The 16,721-nt window shown below is 42.5% G+C and overlaps 2 protein-coding genes across 2 annotated transcripts; both read left to right on the top strand.

Annotated features, from left to right (window-relative positions):
• The first annotated feature begins 51 nt into the window (after positions 1-51).
• On the top strand, positions 52-12,646 carry gdi2 (GDP dissociation inhibitor 2). Its single transcript, XM_041963779.1, has 10 exons — positions 52-209; positions 6,285-6,392; positions 6,682-6,781; positions 8,129-8,263; positions 8,399-8,597; positions 8,719-8,850; positions 9,063-9,162; positions 9,562-9,733; positions 10,020-10,219; positions 11,483-12,646. The coding sequence occupies exons 1-10, from the start codon at positions 165-167 to the stop codon at positions 11,633-11,635; spliced, it is 1,344 nt and encodes a 447-aa protein (XP_041819713.1). The 5' UTR covers positions 52-164; the 3' UTR covers positions 11,636-12,646.
• A 602-nt stretch (positions 12,647-13,248) lies between these two features.
• asb13a.1 (ankyrin repeat and SOCS box containing 13a, tandem duplicate 1) lies at positions 13,249-16,578 on the top strand. The gene is made up of 6 exons (XM_041964233.1): positions 13,249-13,344; positions 13,987-14,174; positions 14,539-14,695; positions 14,784-14,918; positions 15,991-16,182; positions 16,290-16,578. The coding sequence occupies exons 1-6, from the start codon at positions 13,302-13,304 to the stop codon at positions 16,436-16,438; spliced, it is 864 nt and encodes a 287-aa protein (XP_041820167.1). The 5' UTR covers positions 13,249-13,301; the 3' UTR covers positions 16,439-16,578.
• The last annotated feature ends 143 nt before the right edge of the window (positions 16,579-16,721 follow it).

Here is a 16,721-nt window from a genome sequence, read left to right as displayed (position 1 = left end):
AACCGGAAACTTTGCGCCTGGTCTTCCAAATGATTGACAGCAGAGAAGCCACGCCCCCCGAGGCGCCTGACGCTGAACCGCAGCCCCTTCACATTTCCAGCCCCGCGGATCTCCATTTTCTTCTTTCCCGATATTGAGGATCGGAGGAGTAAAGATTTGGAAAAATGAATGAAGAATACGACGTTATCGTGCTGGGCACAGGGCTTACGGTGAGAAAGAATCCAACGACGCTGTCTACAGCGCGGAAAAGATTTGCAACCTGTTACCAACGTTAGCGGTTGACAGTTCGGCTTTGAGCTAAAGGGCCTAATCAGCAGGGCAAGCGCTAAGTAGCTAGCTTAGCCGCTAACCGAGAGTGAGTGACTACCTGTTACTTAATAGAAACTGAGCAAAGTAGCTAATGCTAGCTGTTAGCACTATGCTATATGCATTTACTCTAAATGCAAGGAAAGATTAAAGATACCTGTTACACAAGATAAGTTCGATCTCTTCGGCTGTGGTTAGACTGTGGTTAGTAAGTATATTGTCGGTTCCGAATGGACTGAACCTCGTTACTTAGCCGGTTATTTGGAAGTTGGGCGCCAGTTCAGGCAGCTTTTCTTAGTCAAGATAAGATTATACGCTGATCATTAGTCTGCTAACGGTAGCCGACCTAAATTAAGCTAAGTAATTAGCCTGCTAACAACAAAAGTACGACGTGTCAGCGTCACCGATCTCTCGCGCACGGTGCCTGTTAACTCGGCTGTTGACTTAATCTTAGTCATAGTATAATTTTAGCCGAGGTTACGTTAGCTACTAACATTTTATAAAAGTAATCGTTACAGTACGCGGCTAACTAACTCAGGCAATCTTAAGTTTCCGCTCTGCGCCGGTCCGTGCGGTGAGCTCAACAGGAGGGGGGAGTAAAACGAAGCGCTCTAAACGTAAAAGTAAAGCTAATTGTTGCGAAGTTAACGAAGCTTCAGCACTTTTAATAATTTAAACGAGAAGACAGTTGGGGAAAATAACGGATTGACCGCTAATCCAGAATAGCTGGATTACTTTGGACTCTGTAACAGTCAGAAACTTAAGCAATAGGTTGTTAACGTGTAACTTGAAGTTGAACTTCTGGCGTCCCTTTAACTTTTACACTAAAAAGCCTAAAAAGCTGATCCAGCAGAATGTGCGGTGGCAGTTTATGAGCGATCGTAGGGTTTGTTTACCCGGAAATGAACTTTGTTAGCATTAACGATGCCGTAGCGTAACGGACAGAATTGTTCTAACAGTCCTCCTGACTTGCTGTCACTACGTGTCTGAAGCGTGACATGGAAGGCCAACGAGCCGCTTCCTGTCAACCCCAATGTGCTAAATTCACTGCAGTTCCTGGACTGTTCTTAGTCTGGAGAACTTTAGTGCACAGCTGTAATGCAGATATTATCTTTGACTTAACACAGCCTTGTTCATTTTTCTATAAATTGCCATTTCAAACGCAGCAAACACTGACTTGCAGAGTGCTTTGCTGCAGGCTCGGAGCAGAAAGGGGCTTGGTTAAATCTTGGTGGGCAGGGTGTTGATGTAGCTCACATTTGGGTGTGGTTCCACCAAGGCTGAGGAACCGAAAGCACGCTGTAAGTACTCTGGAAGCTCAGTCAGAGCTCGACTGCCTACCAGGGCAGCCTAAAAAGGTCTGCAGAATGTGGCTCTGTAGTTTCACATGATTTTGATTCTGTTATGCAAAGCAGGGACTTCACTTCTGTACATGTCACAGCGTCCACTTATGCGCTACACACCAGCACCGCCGTGTCTGCTAACTCGGCAGATTATACACAATTCTAACAGGCCTGCAATCAAAATCGTTAACAGTGTGGTTCTAACATACTCTGTGTAAATCATTTTACTCACACTGGATTATGTTAGTAGAGAATGGCGTCTAATTTTTTTTTATCTTTTAGCCTAAGTCACCTTTTTATACAATATTTAAACCTCAAAATGAATTTGTTGTGGTCCTGTTTGTTGAGAATGGAGATCATTAGTTTGGCCTTTGTTTGTAGGGCCTTTTCGATTGGTTAAGTGGTTGGGGGATGGAGTTTCCCATCTGTCCACTACTAATGTCACATGAGGGGAGTGGCTTGGCACAAGATATCCGACTGTACCTAAAAGCAGGCTGGTTCACATTATGATACGCTTGGTGATCCCAAGTAAGCAGTTTGTTGCCTGTCGGTGAGAGAAGCGAATAGGTGGCGTTTCTGTGGTCAAGGCGGTTGTGAGTTCAGGAATGCACAGAGGCTGCACTGATGATTTTACATCAGCCACATCTGCGATGACTGATGCAAAATCATCACCGGTAGTGAGGAATATACGAACAAATCTTGAACTTACCCAAGGAAAAACTGTCGATAGTGTACCAAAAGTAAAAGTTCTTAAGACAAAATCTTAGTCAAGAAATAGAGCTGTAAAATACAGATGAAGCAATTGTTATGTTATTTGGCAAATATTTTAATAATCAATTTATCTTGAAGGCAGTGTTCAAGCAAAAATTCCAAATCTTGTCTGGTCCCGGCTTCTTAGACGAGGATTTGTTGCACGTCTTTATCTGATGTGATAGCGAACTGAATATATTTTGGTTTTGGACTGTTGGTGAGACAGATTTCAAGATAGACTGTAGGAAATTGTGATTCTGAATATTTTTAGCTTTTGTTTTGGCATTTTCTACACGAGTCAGCAAAATAACGGACAGGTCACTATGATAAAGATAATTGTTCCTTATTATGAAGCTACACATACTGAAGTATATAAAGTACAATTGCAAATTGTTTTCACAGTGCTGTTACTTTTGCATTCTCCAGTAAGAAGTAAACAGTTTTTGCTATCTTTGTGCCCTTTGAAAGAGGAAGTGGTGTTAAAGGAAAGGAAATGGGACACAATGCTTGCCTTCACTCTCTATATAATAAATAAGCTCACTTCATGTGGCAGTTTCACTCATTGCTCAAAAAACTTTATAAAACATGTAGATTTGCATTACTATAGTCATAAAAATCTAAATTTGTCTGAGGCCAGCACATTGCTCTCTAATTTAATAAGCTTATCACATGTTTTGAGTGTAGACCTTTAATCCATCATGCAACTAGGTAGAATATGGTGAAGTAAAAAGTGCACTATGGCAAACTACAGGTGAATTTTGTACTATATAGTACAGGATAAAAACAAAGTGATTGATTGTACTTTGTAAGCAAATGGGGAACAAATACCTGTCACAATTTTCCAGAGCCCATGTTGATTCCCAACAAACACTCTAAAACCCAGAGATGCTCAGTTTACAACAACATAAAGCAGGAACGAGAAGCAAATTCCCACATCAGAGAATCTGGAAACAGAGAATTTGTTCCATTTTTGCTTAATTAATTGGTTGATTTTTCCAGCTCTGAACTTCCTCCTCTGAGAAAACCAGAATGGTGGTTTTATGTAATTTCTCAGCTCCGTTGATCCTGTGAGCCCAGTGGGTTAAAGTCCGTCACATTCTTGTGACTCGAAACATTTGAAAGTGCGTTGATAATTTTCAGTGTTGCAGAATCAAAGCCAGTGCTGTCATGCTCTGATTGTGATGTTCTGTCATGTGATTGTATCTTTTTGAATGGCAGACACACATCCGGCTCTTGCGTTCTGTGCTCGACTTTGCTGCCTCTCAGCCTCACTCGGATTTTTATGGGTCCTGCATGTTAAAAATTGAACTGGCAGTGCACCTCTGCTCCCTGTGTGTTATACTGCCTTAATTTTCTGCCTGACTGTACGCTGGATCAGTGTGTTTTCCTCTTTGTCAGCACAGCCACTACAATCTGGCAGTAGTAGTGATGACTAGGCTGCCCCCGGCTCTGTGTCAAAGCCTGTATTTATATAAGCGGCAGCAGGTTTGCTTCAGTCACATGTCACCTGAAAGGAGTGACAGTGACACATCGGAACTGCTCTGTCTCTTCCACAGATTTATCTGTAGGCTGACTGTATGTCCTTCAAGTCAACGGCATCGCAAGATCATACAGGAGATGAAACCCCGACATTTACAAATAGACACGATCGTATTTCACTGGGGCTTGTGTTATTTTGGGAGTGCACCTATGCAGAAGCTAGTTTGACTGTTGCAGGATGTAGAGAAGTACGTATGTCACTGGGGCGCGATTAGAGGTTTGCTTAAATTTAGGTTGCCCACAGGTGCAGTCAACCTAACCGTTGCAGTGTTTTCAGAAGATTTCAGATTATCGCTCATGTTCGCACTTTAAAAATGAATGCACGTATGCCACACTCATGTTTTGAAAAGCTGCAGCAACACAATAAACGAAACACGCCACAGCGCTGGCTCTTGCATAAAAGGATAACCCTATAAAAAAAAAACCCCTATTTGTGCCTTCCTCTTAGACCCATCTGAGACAGGTTCAGGCTCACCACTGTCATAGTGAGGTGATTTACAGCATCTCCAACCAGGACTCTGAAATATCTTCTGGCTGCTCCGCCTGAACTCTCTGTGGCTTAAGGAGTTCCCTGATGGACAGATAGCTTACTTGTTGTTAAAGAACCGCTATCTTCTGCTAATTGTAGCTAGCTGCCCTCAGCTGGATTGCTCAGTAAGCACATACCCTGCAATGGTAGAACAGTGTCTACCGGTTTCCAACACGAGTGCTGTCCCTTAAGTTGTATGTACAGTAACTACAGTAACCTCCAAAATAAAGAGTATAAAGTAGGGGAAAATGTAAGGAATTACTGAAGTGAAGTATTTGAGTAAATAATCATTAAATAGTTATTGGTCTCCTTGATCACCAGCAGTCAGTCGTGTAGGTGACATCACGCAGTGGGAAGTATGAAGTATGATGGAGTGTTGTGTTTTTTTTGAATGTGAGAAACCAGTTGTACCACGTAATCACTGTGGACGCATTGTACCAGTGTTGCATTCAGTAGTAAAACTTGTTTTAGAGTAAAACCCACTCAGTCACATGACGCACATACTATGTTCTCGGATCTACAAACCAGCTGCTTTAATCGTATTAAGGCCATCGGTCTGTGGGAATTCCAGACTCTGGCAAACACACACCTTTTCTCTCTCCATTACCCAGCCTCTGAGACTGACAGCCCAGTGGAAGCTATAATCATCCTCCACGCTCCACAGAAGCAAGTCAGACACTGTGTTGGGTGTGTCAGAGCTGATTTATTGGATACACCAATGTCTGGTTATAGTCTTGGTTCAGTCAACCTCAAACATAGTTTCATATATTGTCTCTCCAGGCTTTTGTGTCCCAGAGTGGAGATCTGAGTGAGCCATCACAGAGCTGAGGATCCATTCATAGTTATGTTTTACGTTAAAGCCACTTCAAGTGAGAGAAACATGAGTAGGATTTAAATGTATATGAACATGTGCAGCCAATCTGTCACTCTATGACAAAGTGATGAAAAGAATATAAACACAGTAACTCTGGGGAATACATAGAGTCTCTTTTTGGTTATTCCAGTGAATTTCAATGCCTGACAAACCCATGTACTTCACATCGCATAGATGATTGTGTGACAGTCCATAGTATAGAGGCATGCATCTTAACCACTATGATGATGCCCTGTGTATCCAATATGTCATAACGAAGTCCAGTTCATTGATTTGCAGCGTTGTCTGCAGTGGTCATGCATATCCAGAGATGTTGGATTCATAGCTTCGTTGGTGCTGCAGTATAGACACATGTAACCGGTTTTAGTCACCTTAAGTGCTAACTTACAAGTTTCAGCCATTTTTAGACAGCGTCTTGGCTCAAACCGGAGATGTTGTGGATATGTGGCACGTGCCTTAACTATTAGGCACCTGTTGCACCCCTAAATGTACGATTATTTTCAACAACTAGACAAACTGCATTACAAGGCGCCAGCACATGAAGCTTTTTACAACACACATAATCCAGTGTTAGTGTCACTGCAGTCCAGCCATGACAGTTTCTCCTGCCATTGATAAGCATAATCCAGCTCTCTCTCTCGCCATTCTCAATCTGTTGGATTAATCTGTAAACCTCAAACAGCTTCATGGCTTGCCACTATTGTTTGTTTGCTGTATGGGTTTCAAAATGCGTTAACAACCTGATCATAGTGGTGTTAAGATGTTTAACCTCTAAATTGCCCTTAAAACATAGACTGTTAACAGCACATGTCTCATTGTTAACGTATTCCAAAGATGCATGTGTGCATGTTGGTACGAGCTGAGTGGGAGGCGCTGCTGTGGGTTTTCCAGCATCCTGTTGATCTTGGTCTGATTCCTCTTCTGTTGTGTTTTCTCCCAACAGGAATGCATTCTATCAGGCATCATGTCAGTGAAGGGGAAGAAGGTTCTGCACATGGACCGCAACACCTACTACGGAGCTGAGAGTGCCTCCATCACGCCTCTCGAAGACGTAAGTAGATGTCTGACCCTGCTGGCCTGACGTAGCGACAGTGGGGAGGTTAACCTGGTTTGAAATGTGGTCAGAAGGAAGCAGGAACTGCAGACCGTGTGGAATTGTGGTAAACATCTAAAGGCTGTAATAGTCTGTTAAGTTATATGATTATTGTTTAGACAATTCAGTATTGTTTAGGTCAGCCATACGTATCAACACCCAGCACAAGTGTGTAGTCCTGCGATCGTCTAGTATAAGTTGGTGGCTGTAGCTTGTGAGTGAAGTCTGTTTCTGTGTCTCCCTTCAGCTCTACAAGCGCTTCAACCTTCCTGGCAAACCTCCTGAGTCAATGGGAAAAACCCGGGATTGGAATGTGGACCTCATCCCTAAATTCCTTATGGCCAACGGTAAACTTAGATCACTCACCTGTGTATCACATGCTGCTTTAGCTTGCGACTTAAACCAAAAGACATTCGGGTGCAGAGTGCCTGCAAAGTGCCAAAGAAATATCTGCAGTATGTCTCATTTGATGTGAACAATGTTTAATGTTTTAATGCTTAATAGCTCAGAAAGGCTGACTTGTGATCGATTGCTGGGTGGTCTCACTTTAACTCTAATTGAAAAAAGGGGTCTGGTGAGACGAGTGTACATACAGCATGCTGTCACACAGCTATGAGAGTGTACAATACACATCATTGGTTCCTCTCAGTGGTTCAGTGGTCTCTCAAAACACTGTTGTGCCTTTGGAAATGGGCTCGTACTTGCATGTTGTCGTGTTAATTTCTGCTGTGTGATAGGCTGTTAGATCTGTCCACATCAATTTATTTATCTATGTAAATTTTATCACAATCCAGGCTGCTATGTTAAAGGATAGCTTTCGTTTTTTTACAACCTGGACCTTATTTGTAGCATTAAATATGACCATTTACTCACCCAGACAACTTTGGTGACATTTGGAGTTGTTTTGAAGAAATTAGCCCCAGAGGAGCGGCGCGTATATCCGTATAATGCAAGTACTCGGGGCATCCATGCGCAGCCTCTGTATAACACATAATCTGCGGTGAAACTCGTTCATATTCCAATATTTTGTTATGATATGCTGGTGCTATTCCCCTCTGAGCCGGCGGTCGGCTAGTTTAGCTGTAGTTTGGCACAGCTGTGGTTCGTTATTGCGTATTCGTAGCCGACCGCCGCAGAGTCAGCCGTGTTGTGGCTGGCTGCTCGCAGCGCCTGGCGTTCGGGAATGACAACATCCACGTCAGAGGTAGTTGTCTAGAGGGCTCAGAGGGGAATAGCACCAGCATATCATAACAAAATATTGGAATATGAATGGGTTTCGCTGCAGATTATGTGTTTATAGAGGCTGCGCATGGATGCCCCAATTACTCGCATTACACGGATATACGCGCCGCTCCTCTGGGGCTAATTTCTTCAAAACGACTCCAAATGCCACCAAAGTTGTCTGGGTGAGTAAATGGGTGTATTTAATGCTACAAATAAAGTCCAGGTTGTAAAAATAAATGAAAGTTATCCTTTAAGGACACAGCCTTGTTCCATGGGGCGCACACCACAGCTGTCGGGGTGCCCCTGTGTCCACAATATAGTTATCATGACAGGCCTAACTGCAGCTAAAAATGTCAACGATGGGGCTAAAGTTACAATGCTTATACTTGATAAATGGTTCCAGGAAAGAAGTAACATCCTCATTTTGTTTTTGTGAAAGCAGTGCTGATGTTTGCGTCTCCTTCTCTCAGGTCAGCTGGTGCGCATGCTGCTGATCACACAGGTGACCCGCTACCTGGATTTCAAAGTGATTGAAGGCAGCTTCGTGTACAAGGGAGGCAAAATCTATAAAGTCCCCTCTACTGAGACTGAGGCTCTGGCATCTAGTAAGTTATTGGAGGATGCAGTGCAAGTGACTCGCAATGTTGTTTGGCTCTAGCCTTTAACACTGTTGGTTGCTTGTTGCATATAACATTGATGTTTTCAACATGGGTCCACTCAACGTCTGAACTCTCCTAAAGGTTTGATGGGCTTGTTTGAGAAACGACGCTTCAAAAAGTTCCTGAGCTTCATCGCCAACTTCGACGAGAAGGACCCCAAAACCATGGAGGATGTCGACCCCAACAAGACCACCATGAGGGACGTTTTCAAAAAGTTTAGCCTGAGCCAGGATGTCTTGGAATTCACCGGCCACTCCCTCGCCCTCTACCGCACAGACGAGTCAGTGGTCTTTCTACTTCCATGACAGGAATATATCACACACAATGTGATGTCATGTCCACCAGCCTTGTTGAACAGTGAAGTTTGTAGAGTTTTAAATGATCCACCTCTCTCTCCTCAGTTACCTGGATCAGCCTTGCATTGAAACGATAAACAGGATAAAGCTTTACAGTGAGTCTCTGGCCAGATATGGCAAAAGCCCGTACCTCTATCCACTGTACGGCCTGGGAGAGCTGCCACAAGGATTTGCCAGGTAAGCTGTTACAACCAAAGGTTCCACTAACTGTGCATGTGGAAAATCATTTCAATAGACAACTAATAGACTCAGTGTTAAACATAATCTTGTGTTGCATTGTTAATATTGAATTATATTCAATTTATAGTTTCATATAGCTCACTGTCATTGGCTCAGGTCATATGTTTTGATGATGGGAAGTGACGTCTCACATTGTGCTTCTATCCCAGGCTGAGTGCCATCTATGGTGGGACGTATATGTTGGACAAGCCCATAGAGGAGATCGTGATGGAGAATGGGAAGGTGGTGGGCGTGAAGTCTAAGGGAGAGGTGGGCGTTTTGTTTGGATTCCTGTGTTAAACACCTGTCATTCGAGTGGCCCGTGAAGCCCTTTGAGACATTATATGCGATACTTGACTTCACAGAAACTGGAAGCTTCTGTAGTGACATGCTGTCATCATTAGAGCTAACTGTCAATTCCAGCTGATGCTGGGAATTCCAGCATGTTTTGTTGCGTAGGGGGAAATGAAAACCTGAGTTATTTCCATGGAAAATATTGACCACACAAGGCTGTGCCAGCTCTCACTAGTTTATTTGACTAATTCCTTGTATCATCTTATAAACTACTTGGCTCGATGCACTCTTCTCATGAAGCATTATGGAGGAAAAAAAGTCCGCACAGTCGCCCATGACCTCTGACATTTGTCTTTGTTTGCCCCTCCCCCATAGATTGCCAGGTGCAAGCAACTGATCTGTGACCCCAGCTACGCCATGGATCGTGCCACCAAAGTGGGCCAGGTGGTCCGAGCCATCTGCATCTTGAGTCACCCCATCAGCAACACCGGCGATGTCAACTCCTGCCAGATCATCATCCCCCAGTATCAGGTCAACAGGAAGCACGGTGAGTACCAAAGGAAACAAGCAGATTTCTTTTTTTTTATTTTAAATAAAATGCATCTTGAAGATGTCATATTGCAGACAGGCACAGAGAAACTTTGAATCAAGGTAAGAGTAACTCCTGCAGCTGGGCAGAACCATGCTGTGTAGACTACAGAGCCAAGCGTATCGACGCTGTGGTAGACTCAGTGTCAGCCATGAAAGGCACGGATTTATTGGTTATCAGCATAGAAAAATCAGAAAAATCCATACCGTGCATCCCTCGTTGACTTTATTCTTTCTGTTTCTAGACATCTACGTTTGTTTGATCTCCTTTGCTCACAACGTGGCAGCAAAGGGTAAATATATCGCCATCGCCAGCACCACGGTGGAGACGAGCGACCCTGAGAAAGAGATCAAGCCGGCCCTGGACCTGCTGGAGCCCATCGATCAGAAGTTTGTCAGCATTAGTGACCAGTATGCACCCACTGACATGGGCGCCGACAGCCAGGTATGATCAGCGGGATGAGATGGCACTTAAAGGGCCGTACCACTGTTGATGCGCGTTTTAACCCATTTACAACAAGTCAATTGAACTTCGATTACTGGCTATTTTCACACTGTTCTCATCTCATCAATATTTTAATCACCTAAAACGGCACCTCTGGAGCATTGATAGCTGAGCCGCAGCTCGTCACGTCAGTTAGAGACCGATATGCCAACTATTTGGAAAATTGATTAATCTTTTCAGTCATTTTTCAAGCAGAAATGACAAACATTTGCTGGTTCCAGTTTTATGAAGATGTCACTTTGAGCTCTTCAAACTGTGATGAGCATGTTTCACAGTTTTTGGATGTTTCATTCAGTAAATGATGCATTAATCAGTTGTGAAATATGATTTTACGTGTCCCAGTTAATACATCTGTTATCACTGAATGTCCCTGAGAGCTGAGCTGGTGACGCATCAACTGTGAGCTCCCAGTTTGTGTCCATCCAGGGACCTTTTGTTTCATGTCATTCCCCCTCATTTCCTGACATCTCTCTACTACCAAATCTGTAATAATAAAAGCATAAAAATACCCCCAAAAAACAAAAAAGTCAGCAGCCCAGTCCTGGTGAAACTGATGATCTTTCATCCATACATCCATATTTTTTATCTATAAGGCCAACCAGTGAAATCAGTCCTGAAAGGTGTGGAATGCTCTCAGAACAAAGGTTTTAATGTAAAGTATATGTGATTTGTCTTACATGGGTTAAAACATGCAAAAAATAACGTCAAGTAAATATTCCCAAAAATCCCTCATACTACATGTAACACACAACATTGCTACATCGCACAGTGCCAGACCAGGTCACAGAAACAGTCATAGGGATTAGATTTAGATCAATCATGCATGTAATGGTGGGTTTTACATGTAATATAATGATTAATTTGCCTCAGCTGTTGCTGTTATGCAAGAACATGCCATTGTTGCACTGCCGTGTATGAACGGGGAAAGTTATGTCAGAAAAATATCCTCCTCAGAAAGCTTTTCTGTCTGTCTGTCTGTTTCCTTCCATCTTTAAAAAATATCTGTTGTAGTTTAGTAGAGAATTAGCACTGGGCTTATGTAAACTTTTTCTCTTTTAGTTTGTTTTTCTTTTATTGTCTTCAGACATCATTTTAGAATCAAAACTATGAAATCTGGCCCAGACGTCTTTGTCCTCGTGCACTGAAAGAATGCTCTAATTAAAAGGCTTCTTTGACAGTTTTGCCTTGTTTTGTCCTCTCTAGATTTTCATCTCCCGTTCATATGACGCCACGACTCACTTTGAGACCACCTGTGACGACATCAAGGACATCTACCGGAGGATGACGGGCTCGGAATTTGACTTTGCCGAGATGGAGCGCAAGAAGCAGGACATCTTCGGCGACGCCGCAGAGTAGAGGCGAAGTGTCCGCAACACTCCTGATTATCAAAGACAACGCTGCCGACAACTGAAATCTTAAAAATAGAAAACCTACACAAAAAACGTACACACCAGTGGGCTGGCTGATTTTTTTCCAAGTATGGTTTGCCCATTGAGGAAGTTCATGATACATAGAGAGATATGATATAGTATTGTTGGAAAGGGTTCAGGGAGGGAGCTGTGCTTTTCAAATCACATTCAGAGGGTTGTTGCACTAAATAATTGTTATGCCTGATACACAGTAATACCCTACATTCTTCTGCTTCATCGTGTTCAGATGATGCTTAGTCCAAAGATGCCAAATCAAATGATTCATAATCAAAAGTATCCATCAGAGTTGTGTGTTTTGGGAGGGCAAGTCTTTCTGTCATTTTAATAAAGGCGTTTGGAAGGTATAGAATATCCAAACATCAGTTATTTAGTCTCTGCAGGTGTTTTTTCATGTCAGGGTGAGAGAGGTGACTTGGATTTGTGCGTCTGAAAGAAATCATGAGTAGCTCAGTGGTCCTCAAGCACTTTTCCGGCCCAGCAATGGCAGACCGCCATGCGAGGTGGCACCTCAGCTCATTATATTGTAAGATTTTGCGAAAATAAAGTGGTTACCAGGGTGTGTGGGCTTGATATTATTGAGTCCTTTTAACCCCTTTCTTGTCTAACCTCCAGCACAGCCAGACATACCATAAACCAAGCCACAAGAGCGCGAGTCCAGCATAAACCACCTGAACCTGTTTTCAACAGCTTGATTTACTACAACGCATCAGAGGAGATATATTAGTTCCTGTATTATGCAAAATGATGGATGACCTGAGCATTAACAGCAGATAAATGGAAGTATGGTTGACTGTAATTGCTTAAGAAGGACCAAATGTGTACTGCAGCAGTATTGAATTGATGAGAGCCCTGTGAAATCCTCTGTTGTGAACAACTTTAAAAAAAACAAACATCTTGGGCTCAAATGATTTCTGTACTGCAAAGTAAAAACAACTTTGTCAAAAACCAAAGGCGTGTTTGATTTTTAATCCATTTGTTCCTGCAGTTCAGTGTTTGTGTGTAATGAATGGTGAATGTGTGCAACACAAGCGAAATGAAGCTCTAGATTTCTGCTGCTCACAGCAGCTTTTAAGCGATGATGAGGCCCAAGATGAACCAACACTGATTGACTTCAGCAAAATAAGAGGTTATTTATTGACAGTTGTGGGTTTTTGATTTTTGTAGCCTGCGACCATAGCAGTGCAGTGAAGCAAGCACCTTCAAAACTGCCGCATCAGGACATTCAGGTGTGCTTTGGGGAAGCTGCAGACTTGGTCAGACTTTTGATTTATGACAAATAGGAACATTTTACTTGCAGTTGGAAATTCCAGCCACAATCCAAAAACAGCTTCATTATGACATGTAATACATGTTTTAGCATTACTACACATCTTTATGTTCCTGTGCTGTGTATTACTACAGAGCTGAGGTGTCATGTCACACCTGTACTGGGGACTTAATTACAAGTGGCAGCAGCAGGAACTCTCACACCAGTACAACTACAACTCCCACAATTCTATGCTGCCTCTCCATTCGACACTAGCGACTTAAGCTAATATCGTGAGCTGCCTGCTTCTGCCTGAGCCCAGCACGAAGTGTTTTACCGGTAAAACATGGAAATGACACCTGCACGCCGTTCGTTTCTTTGCGATACCGGTGAGCCCTGTTGATAATTTTAACAACAGCATATACGCCAGCAAAAAGTTTGTGCTCGTGACACTTTGTTTTTGTGTCATGTCTAAACCGACATAACAACCATACGAAAACTGTGCCGACCATGATTGTAATACACAGTACAGAATATTCAATGTAGTATTAACAGTCACAACATTTTATTAAGGTGAAGAAACAGCACAAACACACGTTAACGAATATAAAGAAATTTGTATATACAGAAACTGCTTTAGCTGAGAAGTAAAGAGTTGCTATCACGGCTATCAATAGTTATTTAGCTAGCACTTCTTCTTCTTCTTCTTCTTCTACTTCTTCTTCTTCTTCTTCTTGCCTAGCATGCAGGGTGAAATATTTTTTTGCACCACCAGTTAAAACAAGGCAAAGCTAACGTTTAAGATTTTTTTTTAATGAACATTCACCTGAATTTTAAACAGTGCAAACACTAATGTCTGTAATACAGTTGAAGGTAAATAGGGTTTGATGCAGTACATAAAAAACAGCTTCGTGAAAAACTTTGTTAACTTGTGCAAGTATATATATTTAAAAAAAAAAAGAAAAAAAAAGAACTTTCATTGTACCCATATAATTGTAAAAGTGCTGTTTATGTGTTATGGTCTGAATGAGGTTTGTGGGCAGACCGGACTGCCCTGCATGAAGCAGCGTCCCACGGCAGGGCCCTGCAGCTGAAACAGCTGATAGAAAGTGGAGCATCCGTCAACATGGTGACGGTGGACAACATCACTCCGCTTCATGAAGCCTGCATACAAGCTCGTCCGAACTGTGCCCGGCTGCTGCTGGAAGCTGGAGCCCAGGTGGGATAAAACTGCATGGTCCAACTTCCACTGTGGAGGACCGAACGTGAACTGAGTAGATATGGCGAAATAAAATGTGCAAATAAATTGGAACACCTTATCATGAGCAGCGGTATTGAGCGATGCAATCTAATACAGAATAAGTGATAGCTTTGCAAAGCAGCCTATGTTCTTAAAGGTTTCTGTGGATTTGAGTCACTGCCTCTTTGACACACTGTAATTAACAAAGAAACATTACTTAGATCAAAACAGAGAACACTGAGACAGTTCCCAAAGAAGAGTAACATCTGCCATTATTGTGTTGACAATAATCTAAAGTTGTATGGAAAGAATAAAATGGGAACTGTCTCCGTGGTTCTTCCAGGTGGATGTAAGGACCATCCATGGCAGCACTCCTCTGTGTAACGCCTGTGCTTCTGGCAGCCTGGAGTGTGCCAAGATGCTTTTAGAGTACGGAGCTAAAGTCAACCCCTCCCTCACAGCTCTCACCGCCTCGCCCCTCCACGAGGCCTGCATACAAGGTAAACCTTCAGCAGCAATAAGACCGGGTTTGACCAGTCGTACCCCATCAGACATCTTCGCTGTCAGCTGAACTTTACTTCCTCCCAGGTAATGTTGAAGTGGTGAAGTTGATGATAGCCAGTGGTGCCAAGCTCGAGGCATATGATGTCCACTTCGGTCCACCCCTCCACATCGCATGTGCCAAAGGACACATTGCCTGTGTCAAGGAGGTGCTTAATGCAGGTCAGCAACAAGACTGCAGGTCAGAGAGTGTGTTAAAGAACGAATGCATCCCTAAAAACTGAAAAATAGTATGAAAGACATCTGTATTATTATTCGATAAAGTTATGAATGGTGGTGTCATTTTTCTCCCTGCCTGCATCATTTAATTCTGTTTGTTACTGATTTCCCACACTGCACACAGACAAGACACCTGCAGGCTGTTGCAACCAGCTGTGTGTAAGATGAAAAGCAGTTTGAAAACTTAGTGAATGTTAGAAAGATGGATAGACTAATGATAGAAAAGCCAGAGGAAAGTCTTCTTTGACATCTACACTGGAGCACATTTCCACGTCCCTTTACATTTATTGTGACAGTGGCATGAACACTTTATTGTCCTGCAGTGACGAGGATACAAGTGTGATTTTACACTTAATTCGCTCAAAACGTTCAATCGTGAAAACATACATTACTTTGACCTTTTTTATTAAACAGACTATTGTAATTAGGTCTCTTAATTTCAGTCACTAGACATCAGTGTTGTTCTCTTCCAAATTATCTGAATGATGCAATTACAATGGGCTTATGTGAAGTTTGGAAATTACAACATATGAATCATTCTTTGTGTCTGTACAATTGACAAGATCATTTTAAATCCTTATGTTATACCTTGGAAAAATTCAGCAGCAATGAGCGACAAATTACGCATTTTTCAAGTTGAGAATTCATGAATTACTTCTTTACTGAAATCACACAATTTAATAAAAAAGTGGCTGTGTGGCTGCATTGCATTCTGGTCTGTTAGGTGTAGAGATGAGTCTCTGTGCCTCTTTTATGACACATTTCATAGTGTAAGATTGTTGAATGACAGCGGCATGACAGCTCTCAACAGAGTCCCTTTCTCTTTGAGACAAACACAAAATACACCACTAAGCAAAAGCCCAGTAATATGGAATTTAATGTCATCTGTAAAAGCACTGTATTAGGGTGGATTTTATTTCATCACAACTACAAGGTTTACCAAAACAGTCAGATCATTTCAGCTGTAATGAATCCATAAAACAAACAGGCCTAAGCTCATGTCAACTTCCTGCAGGTGCCAAAGTTAATTCAGTCAAGTTCCACGAGACAGCTTTGCACCACGCAGCACGAGTCAACATGGTGGACATGGTCGAGCTGCTGGTGGAGTTTGGAGCCAATGTCTACGCCAGTGACAACATGGGTAGAAAGCCTGTAGACTACACAACACCTGCGTCTCCCGCTCACACCTGCCTCACCTTTTATGAAAGTAAGTTCATTCACTGCTTCAGAGAGCTGTCAGCAGCCTTTTCCTTTTCTCAGTTCTGCATTTGAACCATGATAACATGGCTTATGAAAACCTCTTCTTCTCGACAGGTAATCCCCTGAGCCTGCAGCAGCTTTGTAGAATCGCTGTGAGGATGATGCTGGGTGCCAGAGCCTCAGAGGTCATAGGTCAGCTGGACATATCCCACCGCATCCACAGCTACCTCCAGTACTGTGACCATCCCACATCACTGGAGTGAATGGATTTCTAAACCTGTGTGAGAGACTCATGTTTGATTTTAAATCCAACACCTCTAACAAGGAGCATCATGGACAGCATATCTATATATAATTTAAAATATGTTATGTTTCCACCATATTTCTGGAAGGCATGTCATGTGACTCATGATGATGCCATCATTGCTGCTTGGATTATGTACATGTCCTTGTATTCTAATATAATTTGTATTATGTAGTATTATTTATCCTGTCGTAGAATAAATATTTATTGCGTTCTTCTCGGATCGTGAAATAACGTATTTG

This window comes from Chelmon rostratus, chromosome 22 (assembly GCF_017976325.1).
Source record: "Chelmon rostratus isolate fCheRos1 chromosome 22, fCheRos1.pri, whole genome shotgun sequence".
In the NCBI taxonomy this organism is placed as follows: Eukaryota; Metazoa; Chordata; class Actinopteri; order Chaetodontiformes; family Chaetodontidae; genus Chelmon; species Chelmon rostratus.
Note: the sequence above shows the minus strand (reverse complement) of the source record. Positions and strands in the feature narration are given on the sequence as shown.

Coding starts and splice junctions, on each gene's coding strand:
- asb13a.1 (XM_041964233.1), top strand. CDS start 13,302: ATGGAAATGACACCTGCACGCCGTTCGTTTCTTTGCGATACCG. Junction 14,919..15,990: donor CAAGGAGGTGCTTAATGCAG/GTCAGCAACAAG, acceptor AACTTCCTGCAG/GTGCCAAAGTTAATTCAGTC. Junction 16,183..16,289: donor CTGCCTCACCTTTTATGAAA/GTAAGTTCATTC, acceptor TCTTCTCGACAG/GTAATCCCCTGAGCCTGCAG.
- gdi2 (XM_041963779.1), top strand. CDS start 165: ATGAATGAAGAATACGACGTTATCGTGCTGGGCACAGGGCTTACG. Junction 8,264..8,398: donor GACTGAGGCTCTGGCATCTA/GTAAGTTATTGG, acceptor ACTCTCCTAAAG/GTTTGATGGGCTTGTTTGAG. Junction 9,734..10,019: donor TCAGGTCAACAGGAAGCACG/GTGAGTACCAAA, acceptor TTCTGTTTCTAG/ACATCTACGTTTGTTTGATC.